We start from the raw sequence: 18,350 nt of genomic DNA, 5'->3' as shown, positions 1-18,350 counted from the left end.
TATAGGACCGAGGCCGTTTAGGGCTTTAAAGGTCAGCACCAAAACTTTGAATTGTGCTCGGAAACGTACTGGGAGCCAATGAAGATCTTTCAGGACCAGTGTTCTATGGATAGAAATATCTGTAGCAAACCCCTGTGGGTACAGAGTGCGGACACAGTCATTTATTTCCTTTTGTGGTTTGTCTTTAAAAGGGGATCCAGGATAATAACTTGTTCCAACAATAGCAGTGTCCTTGCTAGAAGGTTTTCTTTTGCTCTCTATTAACATTTTATGGCCTTGTACGTATTATGGCTTTATAGTGCTATGGACCATTGGTTCTCAAAGTACAGAGCAAGCTACGTTAGGTACGTGCACTGGAACTGTATCTAGTGTGACTTGAGTTGTCATGCAATTTGTAAGACGAAAGTTGAAAACGTGTTCATATAAGCAACTTGTTCTTTTAAATTATCTTACCGAAAGAGCAATTGGCATTTGGGACATATTCATGCATATTCATGTGTTTTCTGCTACTTTCAGGTTTGGAGACTTGTATGTGGGAGAACAGTATGTCTTGATCTCAAAGACACATTCTGTAGCAGCTTGCTCATCTACAACTTCAGGATATTTGAAAGAAGATATGGCAGCAGAAAATTTTCTGTAAGTTCCAGTTCTGTTTCCTCTCACGTTTTTACATCTTCAGGCTCTGTATCTTCCTCCCTGTCGGCATACTTAGCGCAAAACGTGTTAAGGGTGCTGGGAATTGTATCACTGGGTTTGGGTAGACCAAAGCTGGGAGCTGAGGTATTTGCTCTCTGGATTATGATCTCTTTCGCCACTTTCTTCTCTTCTGTCTAAAATCCAGAAAACTAAAAATCATCTTTAGACCTTAGAAAAGTCTTTTAAAGACGGTGTGCACCTCAAGCCTGTGGGAAGATGTATTAAGTTTGTGATTCTGAGCATTTGTGTTCCTCTTTTTCAGTCATTTTTGCTGGGCTCCTGGATGCTGTCAGTATTGTTTGATCTTCTCCTTGTAGAAGCTGTTGAATACTCTTTTGGCCTCACCATCAATAGTTTGCCGTCGGGATTGTAAGTACCGCAGCTTGTTAAGGGGTTTGCTGAACTCTGGGTACCTTAAATATGGTTTTAAGGGATGTAGTTAGTACAGTTTTAAGTCTTATAAGGAAATGCATTTCTTTTATTCGTTACTTCTCAGCATCCTGATCCACACTCTACTAACTGATCATGCATACCGACACAAAACTGAAACGTGTTAAGATTATATGTATTAATATTTTGTGAGGGAAAGTTTATAACTAGCCACCATCGCAGATACTTGTTCTGATGTTCCTTTCTTGATCATGAGCTATATATACTAGTATGTATGTACACATAAGGCCTGATTGGCCAATGAGCAATAAACTTTGCTACTTACAACTGAAATTGCTTTGAGGGGGAAACCTTGTATTGTAAGATAAGAAGTGTTAGCTTGGTCATCTGGGCACTGGGGATGTGTTTGCTTTCCTCTTGCTATTAAGAGTGAAGCAATGGGAATGCTTCGTTTGCCCTCAGTGATACCCTCGCATAGCCAAATTTTGTTGGCTATATGTCACTTTGTTGCCATAACTTTTATTATACAGCACCCAGTTGGCTGGGATCCTGCACTGATTAAATTGGGGTTATTGAATAAATTATTTTGAGTTGGGGGGAAAAAGAGAAAAGGAAGCCTAGGCGGCAGCAGGTGATGGATAATGGCTGCAAACATATATGAAAAAGAGGAATTGTTTTCATGAACATGGCCACTTTTGAAATGGAAATCAAATTTCATCAAAAAGTCCATTCAGAGTTTCTGAAAAGCTGTCTTTCTTTATTTGTGTGTATGTGTGTGTGACTTTAGACACATAAAATTGATAGCATGTGCCTTATTTTGTGTAAGTTTGTAAGTACAGTGGTAGCTCGGGTTACAGATGCTTAAGGTTACAAACGCTTCAGGTTACAGAATCCGCTAACCCAGAAATAGTACCTCGGGTTAAGAACTTTGCTTCAGGATGAGAACAGAAATCGTGCTCCGGCGGTGCGGCAGCAGTGGGAGGCCCCATTAGCTAAAGTGGTACCTCAGGTTAAGAACAGTTTCAGGTTAAGAACAGACCTACAGAACGAATTACGTTCTTAACCTGAGGTACCACTGTACTTTTATTCAATTCAAAAACAGCTGGGAGTATAAACTACACATATTAAGTACAGTGGAACCTCGGTTTTCGAATGTAATCCATTCTGGAAGATTGTTCAGCTTCCAAAATGTTCAAAAACCGAGGATCACTGGGCTGGCTGCAAAGTCAGTGGGGGGAGAAATGAAAAATATGCCTCAGAAGCCGTTCGACTTCTGAGGAACATTTGAAAACCGGAGCACTTCCGGGTTTTGGCGTTCAGGAGCAAAACGTTGTGGGCGGGAACCCAAGCTCCACCTCTAGCAGGGGGCGTTAGCCCCCTGCCTCCCACTCACCTGGCTGGCGCCCACGCCCATCGGCAGGCACCCAACCAGGTGTCTCCGAGGGGGCGTGTACAGCAGCCTATATGCTGCGGCGCCAGCCCCTCCTCGGCCTCACTCTTCGTCGTCCTGTCGCGAGTCAAAAAGAGACCCAGACTCTTCCAGGAGGAGAGTCTTTCAAGAACAGAGCCATTCGAGTTCCGAGGTTTGACTGTACAGTATACTGAATTTTCTATTTCTAATTCTCAGAGGACCACAACTTGGGGGGTGGGAGGGTTGTTATGTGCTGCATCAGGAATGTAAAACAGCAGAACCCTTGTAAAAAAAAAAATGCCAATGAGCTATAAAATGCAGTAGGTTCAAAGAGAGCACTGACACCTTTTGGGGAGTAGTAGCAGCGAAAATTGGGATGCTGGTGGCGCTGTGGTCTAAACCACAGAGCCTAGGGCTTGCCAATCAGAAGGTCGGTGGTTCGAATCCCCACGATGGGGTGAGCTCCCATTGTTCAGTCCCAGCTCCTGCCAACCTAGCAGTTCGAAAGCATGTCAAAGTGCAGGGGTCCCTTTACCATTACAAACTTTGTTACAGCCAGGGGCACAGTGCTGGCTTCCATGCTTGTTTGCTTGTGTGGAAGTCTTTGCAGCTTGCTCTTATTTTGGCAGGCGCAAATAACAGATTAGGCAGTATCAGTTGTTATTACTTAAATGTTTATTGCAGGTGAAAACTTGATTTCGAAATACAGAATTCTACAGGCTTTTATTTCAAAATAAGGAATTCTACAGTTTCCCCCTTTCCACGCCTCCCCCCTCTTGCATGTGTGTGGCATTCCTATAAACACTGAAATAATACAGTTTTCAACCAAGTTTCAAATTTTGTAATTTCAGAAAGGTAACATAATCTTTACACCCAAGCAGCAAAGATAATAAAATTATAAGGAAACAGGTATAAAATTGAATTTATTACATAAGCAGGAGTCTCATTGCATGTCCACATAGGCTAACCTCTTTTTTCAGAGTGGATACCATTTGAGAGAGGAATAATAGTTATTTCTTTCTTCTTTGACATTTTCCGTTTGTTCTGCTATACTTTTGTTTTGCTATACTTTCTTGTGCTCTGTTGAATACTATTCAAGTATTTATTGACAGTTTTTTATATCATCTCACTGTTGATATTACTTAATGACCTCATGCTTCCAGATCGTATACTTTTCCTTCGTACGCTTCGAAGATAATTACGATAAAGCATGACACTGATTACTCGGGCCTGAAATTGTTTAGAAACAAGATAGTACAAAATTACATCTAGACATGTGCTGAGATTCATGAGAAAGGTGGTAAATGCTCCCCAAGGGTTGTAACTTACAGGTCCATGCTGGAGCATCAGAAATGCAAAACAGATGTGAAAAGGCACAAAACACACAAGCACTTGGACGATCAGTGTCACAATAATTCTGATGGACCTCTCTTTAGCCTTTGGTTTCAGCTTGGAAGTTCTTCCACGAACGAGACTGTGAATGATGACTAGGTAACAACCAATCATGATAAATAGAGGGATCAAGAAGAAAAGAATCAGTCGAGAAAAATTTAATACATTGACTTCCTTTAGGTAGATAATATCCATCATCTTAATGCAAGTGGTGAAGTTTGCCGTTCTGTCTGGATCAGAATCTAAGAACAACAGTGGAGAAGATGTCGCTAGAGTCGTTATCCAAAGGCCTATGCAGGCTATCAGAGCTTTGGTTGTGTTCTTGAGTCCCTTAGCATGTTTGGGCTGCACAACAGCCAGATATCTATCCACGCTTATAAAAGCTAGCAGCCATAGAGCGATGCTGGGGTAAAAAATTGTAAATGCACTAAGAACCTGGCAGAAGACATCTCCAAAGATCCAAGACCGTTTGCCATAGTAAAGCATCCGAAAAGGCAAGGAAAATATAAAAAGCAAGTCAAGCAATGCAACGTTCATCATGTATATAGTTATCGTTGTTCTCTTCTTGGTGGTACAGCTGAAGACCCAGAGAGCCGTGACGTTAACAAATAAGCCAATTGCGAAAATAAAGCTGTAGAAGACAAGCGATGAAATTCTGTACTCTTCAGGATGGTCGCTTCCAGACATTGCAGTTAGATTTTGATTGTAGTTATTCACAACTTACAACATGATACCTAAAAACAAAACAGATCAATGATAAATTAAGTCGCACAATCAGTCAGGTCAGTTTGCAATGGGGAAGATGCATTTGGAACCGGGCAGTCCCATGCTTGCATTTCACTGGGGAGAAAGTGGTTTCTCTTAAAATGCTGCATGTTAAACTTCGGCTGAACATAACCACTGATGTGCTAGCTTAGTTTATAAACCCATGAGATCTTTATAAGTTACAAATGACCCCCTGAAGTTCTGTAAAATGCTGATGCTAATGCAAATGGGCAGGTGGGTGGAGCGGGGCAGAGAAGTCAGCCACAGCAAAGCAGTTATTCATAGAATTGTAGGGTTGGGAGGGATCCCGAGGGTCATTGAGTCCATCCCCCTGAAATGTAGAAGGTTTGAGAGAAGGAACATGGTCTGTAGTAAGTTTCTACCTCCATTCAGCAACTCTAGGTTAACTGCTTTTATTTTAAAAAAATAAAATGTTATTTTCTCCCCTCCGTGATCTGTGCAAGGTTTGCAGTCATGATTTTTTCAAGGTTTGAAAGTCATGATTGTTAGCCTGAAGAATTAGCACATAATTTCATATCAGAAGGTAGCTCATTCTTTTTTTAATAGTTATAAAGTGATTTAGAGAACTAAACATATATATCTTTGAAAAAATAAACATGAACGTGCTATGTTGAGCCTCTACAAGGGAGGCCAGTGGAGAACAATTATTTCTCTAACCAGCCTTTTGCGCATTTTATGTATACACATAATTTTCTTTGGGGGTTGGCTTTTACCTAGAGATCAGTGAGACCAGAACATGCTGAAAAAGGCAGATAATTAGTTCATTCCTGGTAGTGCAACAGGAGTGGGAGAGGAGTGAAGCATCTGCATGTGCATCAGCTGTGTGTCCACATTTAAACCATAGTTTAAACTATGGTTTAAAGTGATGTGCAAATCATGCCAATGAATATTGTTTAGAAAAAAACACAAACAAGCTTTTAGAGAAGCAAATTTATAATAACTATATTGTAGAGCATCACCTTGCCAACAAAGGTCCGTATAGTTAAAGCCATGGTTTTCCCAGTAGTGATGTATGGAAGTGAGAGCTGGACCATAAAGAAGGCTGATCACCGAAGAATTGATGCTTTTGAATTATGGTGCTGGAGGAAACTCTTGAGAGTCCCATGGACTGCAAGAAGATCAAACGCATCCATTCTTAAGGAAATTGGCCCTGAGTGCTCACTGGAAGGACAGATTGTGAAGCTGAGGCTCCAATACTTTGGCCACCTCATGAGAAGAGAAGACTCCCTGGAAAAGACCCTGATGTTGGGAAAGAGAAGGAGAAGGGGACGACAGAGGACGAGATGGTTGGACAGTGTTCTCGAAGCTACAAACATGAGTCTGACCAAACTGTGGGAGGCAGTGGAAGACAGGAGTGCCTGGTGTGCTCTGGTCCATGGGGTCATGAAGAGTCGGACACGACTAAACGACTAAACAACAGCAACATATTGTAGAGCATGGGTAGGCAAACTAAGGCCTGGGGGCCGCATCCGGCCCAGTTGCCTTCTAAATCTGGCCTGCGGATGGTCCGAGAATCAGCGTGTTTTTACATGAGTAGAATGTGTCCTTTTATTTAAAATGCATCTCTGGGTTATTTGTGGGGCCTGCCTAGTGTTTTTACATGAGTAGAATGTGTGCTTTTAAAATGCATCTCTGGATTATTTGTGGGGCATGGGTATTTGTTCATTCCCCCCCCCAAAAAAAATATAGTCCGGCCCCCCCTACAAGGTCTGAGGGACAGTGGACTGGCCCCCTGCTGATAAATTTTGCTGAGGAAGGGGACTAGAGGAAGGGTGGACTAACTTCAGTTTTGTAGACTCTGCTTGAATCTTACTAGACTCTCCCAGTGCATGCTGGAATCTACAAAGCCGGAATGCATTTTCATGGTTTCTGTATTGGCTCTGACATAGTGAGTCCTGTGGTGAGTCTAAGCATTCTTTCTTGATTAAGAACTTAAGAATGCATTGACTTGAATCAGACCAGGGCTGGCCTAGTTTAGCATTATTATTATTATTATTATTATTATTATTATTATTATTTGCAGAAATTCCAGGCACCAGCAGGCGGTTCATCATTAGTCCATGATCCCGCACCCTCGTTACAGAGAAATGCTGAGCATTTCACAAATTATTGACTGTGTTGTTGTTGCCATAAAGAGTAGGTTGTCGTGCAAGAGCAATTGTTTGGTATTTACTAATATTGCAGAATTATCAACAGACAAAAATATTTCCTGAATATTCAGTGGATTTTTTCATACGCAATGTGTTAATGCAAACTCCTTTTATTTGCTGTAAGTGGCAAACTCTGAACCACGTATTTATGCATCGTTACTCATGTCAAAGAATGACCATATCCCCCTCCTCCTCCAGTATGCTCATATCTGAAATAAGAAGATGTGGTGAAAGTAGAGGGAAGTAGACTGAAAAACTCTGCAGTCTTTTGGCAGCAGATAATTTGAAAGAGGAAGTTCTGAACGTGGTAAAAGAGAGTCTTTTTACTTTCTTTCAGTCTCTTGGGTGGGTTGCCAGTGCCTGTTGCTTTGCAGCTCCCCACACCCTCCCTGTTTTTGTGGCTGAATGAGAAAACATTTGGTCTCACTTCGTCTTCTGAGCAGCTGTGCTTTTGAGCTGCCTCTGCTGTGTGTGTGTTTTCATGTGCAGAAGTGGCGGGTGCCACTGGTTTTGACACTTGCACATTTCTCGCAAAGATTGCAGTCTTTGCTACTACTGCAGTAGCTGATCATTGTTAGCATTGAAATCTGTGGTTCCAGAAAGTCCAGATGAAGCACAGCAGCTGTACGCAAAAGCATTACATAGGACAGAGAGATAAGATGGGTTGGGGACATAATTGCATGCGGCAACCTAGTCTCTTAAGGAGCCTTTAGCTACCACAAAGTTAGTTATGGCAATGCAGTCCTAACCACTAGATATTTTGTAGTAGCTTGCTGCAATGCAGTCTTGCAAATACGTCTGCAAGTTACCAACCTACTCAGCTTTTACTAACGTTCCTACCTTCCCCCCACCTATGAAAGTAACTTGTGCTGCCCTTTAAAATGTGACATTTTGTTAAGCTTCCTGCCTAGTACGCTGGAGGAGGTTCTTACTCATCACAGGTGAATGAGCAATTGATTATTTACAAACCTGCTATAATGGAATTTAGACCACCAGTCAGTTAGCTTAGCATCACATACATGAGGCTGTTGCAGTGACATTGGCTTAAGCCACCACGAGTAGCTGACATGGAGACCACATAATACTGTCAAGAAGCTGCTGTATTCTTTGTTTAGTACAGTTTGGATGGGATCCTCAACTTAGATCAGAAAGCAGGGAAAATAGCTAATTGGCGTTAACACAGCATATCTAACATGATCTAGATCACAGCATATTCTAGATCCAAATTTGTTACTGAGGTCCCACTACCATTTTGAATGTTCATTCGCACCATGACTTTAGAAATCTCAATTTTTGTTTGAGAAACTAAACTTAGCTTTGGCTAAGAGCACCAGGATAATATCATTCTTTAGCAACCGGAATGACTCTCACTTGTTATGCAAAGAAGTGTGTGAGACCTCCGGAATATGCAAGTGTCTTCCTCCCAGCCTGGTTCCTACAGCGATCAAACTATTACAGAACACCTCTTGATTGGTTTTAGAGGCCTGCCTAGGAAAAGCACCATGCATGAAGCATTATGCCAGGAACTGGTAAACACATCAGTACCCATCAAGGTTAGAGACCATCACCCAATTTATGCTAACATAATACTGCACCCCACAGACTACCTACTCATGACTGCTTTAGATACCCTTCCCATTCTTCAGTCTAGGAAAATCCCTCTTTCATATGACCAAACCCTTAAGACGGGATCCAGATGGAAAAACTGTGCTTGGTTCTTCAGGGATATAGTCAGGTTCTGCTCCTCCCCCCCTCCATCTTTATAATTTGTACGTGATTTTAGTCAGGGTTCCAAGAGCCTCGTGTTCCTCCCCCAAGTCTTCACCCCAAAAGCCTCATAACATGCAAGGCTCAAGGGGCCTGGAAGGGCATTGTTTTCCCCAAGTTCCAGAGAACCTCTTGATCCACAGCCCCTTTCCCCCTTACATGACTAATATTTCATCCCTAATACCCATCACCAAGAGACCTAGTTTACCCTAGTACACCAAAATCCTTGGTTAAAAACCCAAACACATGTTCCTCCTGTTCATCTGTAATCGGTGGCATGTGTAGACTAGGACACATGATAACCAATTTATCTTGCCATTGTCCACTGGATTATTTAGGTTTCCTAGGTCAATAGAACCTTGGAAATGAAAGCAAACTAAAGTTTGCAGCTGTGTGTTAAGGCTTTCTAGTTCCCTTTAGCCTATGAGCCTTAGTGTAGACTAAACAACAGAAGTGGTTTTGGTAATTTAGGGTTGGAGTCTTTTATGCGCTTAGCTTGAAACAAGCCCTATTGAACACCGATGAACTTCTGAATGAAAATTTTCATGATGGTGTTGTAAATTTGTGAGAATAAAAGCAAGCTGGGAAATGATATAACATTTCGACATCTAGTTATTTATATGAATAGGAAGAAAGGCTTAAATACTAAGTGTGTTAGAAATGAAAGAAAAAACATGCCCAACTAAAAAAAAATTAGTTTGCTTAGATGAAATTTGGAATATATTTGTTACCACAACATGTTACAAGTACATGCTCAGAACTGATTGCTTAGCCCAGATGTAGTTAGAAAGCAACACTGGCTTCCAACCTCAGAAACATTGCTTTCATGTTGGAGGGGACCACTTCCTTGTTTCTCAGTATAAAACTTAAATTTAACGAAGGAGTGGCTAAACTGTGGCCCTCAAGGCATTGTTGGACTACAGTTTCCATCATCCCTGACCATTGGTCACCCATTAAAATCTAGAGAGCCACAGGTTCCCCATCCATGGGAGTCAAACCATTGGCGCATCATGCTCAGTAGCATCTATACCAAGTGGCAATGGCTCTCTAGGGATTCAGAGAGAAGTGTCTCCCAGCCCTACCTGGAGATGCCAGAAATTGAAGCTGGAACGTTGAAGGCATTTGGCAACCAGAACATGCGCTCTGCCACTGAACTATGGCTAAACCTGTTCACTTTAGTAAGAGAAGACTTTGCCAGCCATGAACTACTGCTGCTTATCTCTCAGTACTTTACCTTTGTATATATACCATACCTCTGGAATTTTAGATAGATCATATAGCACAGTCTGGCCAGATTCGCAATGCACAGTAAGCCAAACCATGGCTTACTGGGCCGTGTGAATGTGTGGGCTCCCAGAAAAGTGCTCCCATCTGCTTTGCTCTTCCTTGGTTCCTTTTGTTCCCATCCCACACTGAGCCAAGCTGAGGTTTGGCTTTGAGTATCACCCAACCCCAAGTTTGTGGTTCGCCAACAGAATTGTAGCCAAGGTTTATTCTTGGCTGGTCGATTTGTCACCATTTTGGTGCATGAAGTCGAGAAAATGTAAGGAAGAAGTCTGGAAAGGGCAGCTGTTGGGCAAATTTAACATTTTTAGTGATCTACTTGATCGGAGATACATGGGGTAGTTTGTGGCACACTGGTTGACTGAACGACAACAAAAAAATGGATTTCTCATCAGGCAGATCTTGTTTACGAGGGCTACCAGGCAAGTGACTTTAAAAAAACAAACCCCAAAAGGACTGCACATTTAGAATTGTATTTTGGGCATAGAGGACCTCAGAATTTGGAACCATTTGCTATGTTTAGTGGTAAAAACATTTAGCTGCTGTAACTGAATAATTGGCTCAATCAAAAAACCTCTTTCCCAGCGGCTTATTTTAATTTGCTTATTTATAAACCTAACCTTAAAGATAATGTGAAAATGGTCACAACATTAATGTTTAGTAGTTTAAAGTTAGGCTGGTATAAGTACTTTTAGTAACAATTCTGTTATAATACAACATAACACAACATGGGTTTGGATCTAAATAACCTTGCAACAGGGGGTGCGAGGCTTGTATTTTTTTTAAAGTAGCTTGCCCCTATGAAATGTGGCTGGTAATGTTTGGAGCTGAGTTGACTTTCAAAGGAGATTGCAGCATTACATGGAAATCTGTCCAAAAATAAGAAAGTAGAAACCCCACAGAGTGTGTGCAGTGCCTTAGGTGTGCCTAAAGTAAGTCTTTGGATCATAAATATGGCATATATATATATCCTGAGTTTGCTTTGGTTTATCCTTTCGTTTGCTTAATTCTACAGGAAAAACTCAATTTTTCAGCAATTCTTTGTATTTCTCAATGCCTCTGAATTTAAATTAACTGAGGATATTGTAAGTATAGCGTATTCATTATTTCAGAAATGCGGGAACAGTCCTCCCTTTGTTATAGAGATGGTCTTTATGTTGTCAGTCTTTCATTCTAGTTATTTGATAAAAAACTGCAGGGATTTTGAAAAATTGCATGTAGTTCAGAAAGTTAAAAATCACTTACATTGCAATACTGAAGTATTAGTGTTAAAAGCTTTAAACAGTGGTGGCATTCAATTTTATTTTGCTGCTTTAGAATCTGTATATTTGTATATGTAGATATTTTAAAACGGTTGATAGCACAAACGGAGATGGACAATTAATCACATTTCCTACCTGTTTGCACTTTGCTCTTCTTTTAGAGATGCCTTCTTTGTACTCTCTGATCTGCAAAAGATTTGGAGCTCTTGTCTTTTTAATAACTTCCGTTTACTAAAATAGAAGCCCTCATTTACAGTCAGGAAATGAAATAATGCAACTAGTTCCCTGATTGGTTATATAGATTTTCTCCAATAAAAAATACTGTGAATAATCTATAGGTGTATAAACAAGGCACGTTTCGTTCTTGTTACATATGTCAGCTTACCAAATATTTCCTCCTGTCTGCTAGAGTGTGGTTTTTCTGCTTTCCTACCCTTAAATTAAATTAAATTGAATCATGGCATAAACATAAAGCATTCATATGGCTGAAGTACTGTAAAGAAATAAACATGTTCACATTTATTGTTGTAATGGCTGTATATTATAAGCATACATTTTATTTATTTTCATAGGGCAGGGAGTTTCTGATAAATCATTATGCTTTAACTCTGTGCTCCTGTGGAAATCCCCTTGCGCATGTCATTTGTAACCCTTCTTTTCAAAATCGAAAGCACGTTGTGAATGCAGAGGTTAGGTTTTTAGCACTTCCCTTTCATTCCTAGTAAATCCTAATGATAACTAATTCTCCTACTGGTGATTACTATGAAAGTTGTAACTAACAGGATTGAGGACTACATTTCATCACATAATAGCAACATTAAACTCTTCATGAAGATTTGCTGTCAGTTGACCTAATACAATACAGTGGTACCTCGGGTTAAATACTTAATTTGTTCCCGAGGTCCGTTCTTAACCTGAAACTGTTCTTAACCTGAAGCACCACTTTAGCTAATGGGGCTTCCTGCTGCCGCCGCGCCACCGGAGCACGATTTCTGTTCTCATCCTGAAGCAAAGTTCTTAACCCGAGGTACTATTTCTCGGTTAGTGGAGTCTGTAACCTGAAGCGTATGTAACCCGAGGTACCACTGTACAGTGAAATGCATGGCACATATACAGTGGACGCTCGGGTTGCGAACGTGATCCGTGTGGGATGCATGTTCGCAACCCGCAGCGGCGCATCTGTGCACGCGCGTGTTGCGATTCAGCACTTCTATGCATGCGCAAAGAGTGAGTTAGGGCTTCTGCGCATGTGTGACCGCTGAAACCCGGAAGTAATCCGTTCCGGTACTTCTGGGTTTTGGCAGTCCGTAATCCAAAAAAACACAACCTGAAGCGTCTGTAACCCGAGGTATGACTGTATATGAAAGAAGGAAAGAGAATGCCATGGGCTGCACAGCGTTGGTTGAGAGAAAATGAGGGAGAATTATTAATGGCATTCAGACGTCCTACCCTCAGAGACGGATGGAACCTGATGTGGTCCTGTGTATTCTGGAGAATTTTCCAGTGGAGAAAGAAGACAATCCTTTTGTAACAACAACAACAACAACAACAACAACAATTTATTATTTATACCCCGCCCATCTGGCTGGACTTCCCCAGCCACTCTTTTGAAGCCCTAGTTCCGCTATAGAACAGTGGTATGAAATGGGATGTTGACACAATCAATCCCAGTTGTAAATTACTGTAAAATAAGTTGCTGTTTTCCCAGCATAGTGAAACGACATTTCCCGAAATGCCCTAGTTGTCATTAGAAATCTGCCTTGAGCGATGGCCAGGGGTGCCTGCCGCAGACAACACTGGCCTCTGTCCCTCTTTCCTTCCCTCCCTTCTCTGATGTCCTCTCACATCTCTGCTTCCCAAAGGTTTGCACAGCTGTTTGTTGCAGCAGAAGCTGCCCTGAGGACTCCCAAGGAGAGGAGAGGAGGCTGAGGGAACACTCCACAAGGGGATGGTGTTTGAAAAAAGGCAAGAGGCTGCCAGCCCGGCAGGCAAGGGGTGACATAACTGGGCCCCTGAGCCCCTCAGGGGTGCCGCAGAAAGAATGTACTTGGTCAGGGGAGCAGGGGACTCAAAAAGGTTGGAAACCATTGACTGCTAGGCTATTGGCTTATCTAGCTTAGCATGGTTGACACTGAATGGCAGCAGCTCTCCAGGATTTTTGGCAGCAGTCTTTCCTGAGTCCTACCTAGAGACACCAGGAATTGCACCTGTGACCTTCTCCATGTAAAATACTGAGCTACATCCCTGTCTCAGGCGCATTCTACCACCTATTAGCAGTTTGGTCTGCAGAATGATGTACACTTTTCAGCATACTGGTGACTGATGCCTCATTTGCTATTGCCTATTTGCTTTATAGGGACGCGGGTGGCGCTGTGGGTTAAACCACAGAGCCTAGGACTTGCCGATCAGAAGGTTGGTGGTTCGAATCCCCGCAACGGGGTAAGCTCCCGTTGCTCAGTCCCTGCTCCTGCCAACCTAGCAGTTCGAAAGCACGTCACAGTGCAAGTAGATAAATAGGTACTGCTCTGGCGGGAAGGTAAATGGAGTTTCTGTGCGCTGCCCTGGTTCGCCAGAAGCAGCTTAGTTATGTTGGCCACATGACTCGGAAGCTGTACACCGGCTCCCTTGGCCAGTAAAGCGAGATGAGCATCACAACCCCAGAGTCGGCCACTACTGGACCTAATGGTCAGGGGTCCCTTTACCTTTACCTTATTTGCTTTATAAGCAATGCTCGATTGGGAACCAGGCTGTAGCTGCTCAGGAAATTGAGGTTATTACCAGAGACTATGGAGTGGGGAGGCAGTAAGCAAGTAAGAGCAGGCAGATTTTAGAAATCCTGCAGATAAATTGGTATGTGAAGTTTTTGTACTTGGCTCTCCTGTGCTTTGGGCTCACTCTTAACTTTGAATTTTCATGCAAGCGCTCATGTGTGGCATACCCTCAAATGTCCCTGTTTTCCAGGGACAGTCCCAGAATTTCAAAAGCCAAACCGGCTTCTGATTTGATCCCGGAATGTCCCAGTCCCCCCCCCCACTAGCACCGCCAGTGCTGAGCTTGGGAAGGAGGAAAACCCAGTGCTTGTCCTGGGCAGCTGCCATGGCGGTGGCAACTGCAATAGAGCATCCTGTTGCCTCTCCATGGTCTCTCCATGGCTGCCGCTGCCGGCCTCTTCCCTTGGGTAGTGGCTGCTGGAGAGTGGGTGAGAAGGAGAGGAGAGAAAATTGTCTTTGGTAAAGGTTCATTATGGCACTGTTCCAAGATAGCCTTTTAAAAAAATGTTTGCATGCATATGTGAATAAATACATGAGTACAGTGGTACCTCAGGTTACAGACTCTGCTAACCCAGAAATAGTACCTCAGGTTAAGAACTTTGCTTCAGGATGAGAACAGAAATCGTGTGGCGGCAGAGGGAGGCCCCATTAGCTAAAGTGGTACCTCAGGTTGAGAACAGTTTCAGCTTAAGAACAGACCTCCAGAACGAATTACGTTCTTCACCCGAAGTACCACTGTACATGTCCACACATGTCCACAACAGACTTCAGGTTTCTGGAACTTTCAGAGGACGAGGAAGTAATAATTGAGGGGAAAACAACACAAAGCCCAAATACATCCCCTCAAGCACTAAGCACTAGTGTAGAGGTTTGGACTTTGGCTCCAGTGTGACACAAATGCATACTTTTTTAGGCTGCTGAGATTTCAGAAAGATGACAATCGGTACTTACAAAGCCGCAAGACCTTAGGGGCTTTTCTTAAAATTAAGTAATCAAGAAGTAGAATTATTGTTAGTGCTTGGGCAATGCTTAGTATTGGTTTGAGACTGAAAGTATTTATGGTGGATGTGACAAGTTCCCTAATAATTCCATGTGAAATTGTTGATTCTATATAGAACGCTAGGTCATCTTTGTGAGGGACCATGAGTATAGCATTCATGTGCTGTTGTTATGTTTGGATATTAGCAACACTCCGAATGATTCATTCCATTGTATTTAGCCTGTTTCCTTAAATATCGTTCTGTATGCCCATGCTTTATCTTAGTTGTATTTATTCGCCTTGCCTTCAAAAGGCTAGAGTTATTGATGTAACTGTATTGCCCTCTACTGTTCAGTATCTATTATTGCTACAGAGCAGTCATGGAATACAGTATTTTGACTTGCTGGTGGCATATGTCTTAACTCTGACATAAGAGATCAGTCCTTACAATATGTGATCCATCAAGCCAAATGCAGCCCACAAACTTCATTAACATACTGGTTTTTTCTGCATGCTTAGGATTGTAAAAACTGCCATGGTCATGTGTGAGTGTCAACCTCCTGGCATGCCAAATAAATAGCTGGTGGCTTGTGTTTGGCTTGTTCAGCAATAAGTTGTGCAGGCTTCCTACTATATCTAGGGACTAACTTGTTTTTACATAGCCTGCACAGCTTGTGACCCACAAAACCAGATCCAGTCTATACCCCTGAATATTGTGGTATGTCAGATCCTTGAAAATTCTCTTTGTTTTTGCAGCCTTGCACAGATAGTAAATACAGGAGATTTATGTATTTGATTTATATATCACCCTTTAGCCAAATATCCCAGGGTGGTGCACAACATTAGGAACATAATTTACGCAGCATAATTTTTTAAAAATACAGAGCACAATAATACACAGCATAATTTTAAAAAATATCATAATAACAGCCCCCCTCCCAACATTGAACAGGCCATAGATTATTTAACGGCCAAAGGCCTGAGTAAAGAAGAATGTTTTCGCCTGGCGCCAGAAGACATGTAATGAAGGTGCTAGCAAGCCTCTCTGGAGAGAGCACTCCACAGATGGGGAACCATCACAGAAAAATCTGGTTCTCGTTTTGTCACCCTCCAAACCTCTTGGGGATGGAGGACATAGAGAAGGGCCTTAAATGACAAGCACGGGGTCCAGGTCAGTTTGTATGGGAAGAGGCAGTCCTTAAAGGATTGAGGTCTTGAACCATGTAAGACTGCAAAGGTCAGCACCAGCACTTTGAATTGGGCTTGGAAACTAATTGGCACATGGTGTAGTCGGGCCAGGATTGATGTTATATGCTCAAACCGTCTTGGTCCAGTGAGCAACCTGGCCATCAAATTTTGCAGCAGCTGAAGTTTCTGAAGCATCTTCAGAGGCAGCCCCATGTATAACGCATTGCAATAATCCACCTAGAGGTGACCAAAGCATAGGCCACGGAAGTTAGGCTACCCTTGTCCAGATAGGGGTGTAGCTGGGCCATGATCCCAGTGATCCATGCGATGGTCACCTCCAGGCCTGACTACTCTAATTCGCTCTACACGGGGCTACCCTTGAAGCTGCCCCAGAAACTCCAGCAGGTGCAGAATGCAGCAGCAAGGCTCCTCACGGGGTCTCTGCCATGGGAGCATATTCACCCAGTGCTTTTCCAGCTGCACTGGCTCCCGGTGGAGTACAGGGTCAGATTTAAGGTGTTGGTTTTGACCTTTAAAGCCCTTCACGGCCTAGAACCCTCGTACCTATGGGACCGCCTCTCCCGGTATGCCCCACGGAGAGCCTCAAGGTCCATAAATAGCAACACCCTAGTGGTCCTGGGCCCTAAGGAAGTTAGATTAGCTTCAACCAGAGCCAGGGCCTTTTCAACTCTGGCTCCGGCCTGGTGGAACGCTCTGCCTCATGAGACCAGGGCCCTGCAGGATCTGATTTCTTTTTGCAGGGCCTGTAAGATAGAGTTGTTCCGCCTGGCCTTTGGCTTGGAGCCAATTTGATTCCCTCCCCCTTTTTCTTTTTTCTTTTTTTCTTTTTCCTTTCTCCTCCTGTGATGAGGCTGCATTTTAATATTTTAATGTTGTATTTTAATCTTGTTTTTAAGTTGTATTCATTCAACTTGTTTTTATTATTGCTTGTCAGCCGCCCTGAGCCTGGCCTTGGCTGGGGAGGGCGGGGTATAAATTATTATTATTATTATTATTATTATTATTATTATTATTATGAGTTGAAGCTGACAGAAGGCACACAGCGCCACCTGGGCCTCAAGCAACAGCCGTGGATCCAGGAGCACTCCAGAGCTACGTACCTGCTTCTTAAGAAGGAGTGTCAATCCCTCAAGTGCAGGCAGCCTCCCATCCATCTGGTCTAGGGAACCACCCTCTAACAGTGCCTCTGTCTTATCTGGATTGAGCTTCAATTTATTGGCTCTCATCCAGTCCATTACCGAGGCAAGACACCGGTCCAGCACATCCACTGCCACGCCTGCAGATGTAAAGGAGAATAGAGCTGTGTGTCATCAGCATACTGCTGACAACACCCCCCAAAACCTTATCAACCACTTGGTTGACTGTCTACACAGCTGTTGACCTGCATTCGACTTTATGGGTTGCAAACTGTTGTGTGACTTTGGCATAGCTGTTGAAACTGTTGATATCCGTGAAACTATTCATAAAACTACTCCTAGCTGTAGGCTTACAAAAGCCTTTTCTTTTTAAAAATCACAAGTTCTTTTCTTCCCACCACCCTCTCAAATGTCTACATGGATGATGCAATATCTTGCAAAAGTACCTTGATGCCTTACTCTGATATGGTAGGGCTTCAAGAAAGTGACATTTCATCAGCTAGACAAATCTTGGGGCTTAGACATGGGAACCCAGGTTCAAATACCCTTTGAACCCTGGATTTTGTGGACTGGTTCACATGTCATGGCAGCTTATGGTTTATGACTTAGTGAATCAGCAGCATACTGGAACGGACCTTGGCTTCCGTTTGTGGTTTGTTTGGAGAGAAGCAGACCAGTATGTGACAGTTTATTATCTCCCAAGGCTGCTTCACAGTATCTTGTCTTCTCTTTGCCATAATGAGTAAAACACTTTTGCTAGTGCCATCCAACATAGCATTGATACAGGCCCCGTTCCAGTGAGCAGATTTGACCACATGAAGAGGACATGTGTGCATCATTAGTATTTTAACTTTTTGCATGTTTTAAGCTATTGTTGTATTTTTTTTTACAATTTTTTTTGCATGTTTTAAACTATTGTTGTATTCCCCCCCCCCGGTCCTGAATGGGGTAACTGCGCCCCTGAAGGACCAGGTGCGCAGCCTGGGAGTCGTTTTGGACTCACAGCTGTCCATGGAGGCGCAGGTTAATTCTGTGTCCAGGATGGCTGTCTACCAGCTCCACCTGGTACGCAGGCTAAGACCCTACCTGCCCGCAGACTGTCTCGCCAGAGAGGTGC

At 42.8% G+C, this 18,350-nt stretch overlaps 2 protein-coding genes across 2 annotated transcripts in view; one reads left to right on the top strand and one right to left on the bottom strand.

The window, feature by feature from the left end:
• Positions 1-18,350, top strand: part of UBAC2 (UBA domain containing 2) — a 78,215-nt gene that overhangs the window by 10,413 nt on the left and 49,452 nt on the right. Inside the window, exons 3-4 of the mRNA XM_081003238.1 lie at positions 517-636; positions 959-1,065. Coding sequence (XP_080859364.1) covers positions 517-636; positions 959-1,065 — 227 coding nt within the window. The remainder of the gene's footprint in view (positions 1-516; positions 637-958; positions 1,066-18,350) is intronic.
• GPR18 (G protein-coupled receptor 18) lies at positions 3,151-11,647 on the bottom strand. The gene is made up of 2 exons (XM_081003802.1): positions 11,274-11,647; positions 3,151-4,623 (listed from the first exon to the last, which is right to left on the bottom strand). Exon 2 carries the CDS (start codon positions 4,574-4,576, stop codon positions 3,614-3,616), a length of 963 nt encoding a protein of 320 aa, XP_080859928.1. The 5' UTR covers positions 4,577-4,623; positions 11,274-11,647; the 3' UTR covers positions 3,151-3,613.

Source organism: Podarcis pityusensis, assembly GCF_964106645.2.
Source record: "Podarcis pityusensis genome assembly, chromosome: 4".
Lineage (NCBI taxonomy): Eukaryota > Metazoa > Chordata > Lepidosauria > Squamata > Lacertidae > Podarcis > Podarcis pityusensis.
The sequence above is the reverse complement of the archived record's forward strand: the minus strand, read 5'-3'. Positions and strand labels throughout refer to the sequence as shown.

Coding starts and splice junctions, on each gene's coding strand:
- GPR18 (XM_081003802.1), bottom strand. CDS start 4,576: ATGTCTGGAAGCGACCATCCTGAAGAGTACAGAATTTCATCGCTTGTC.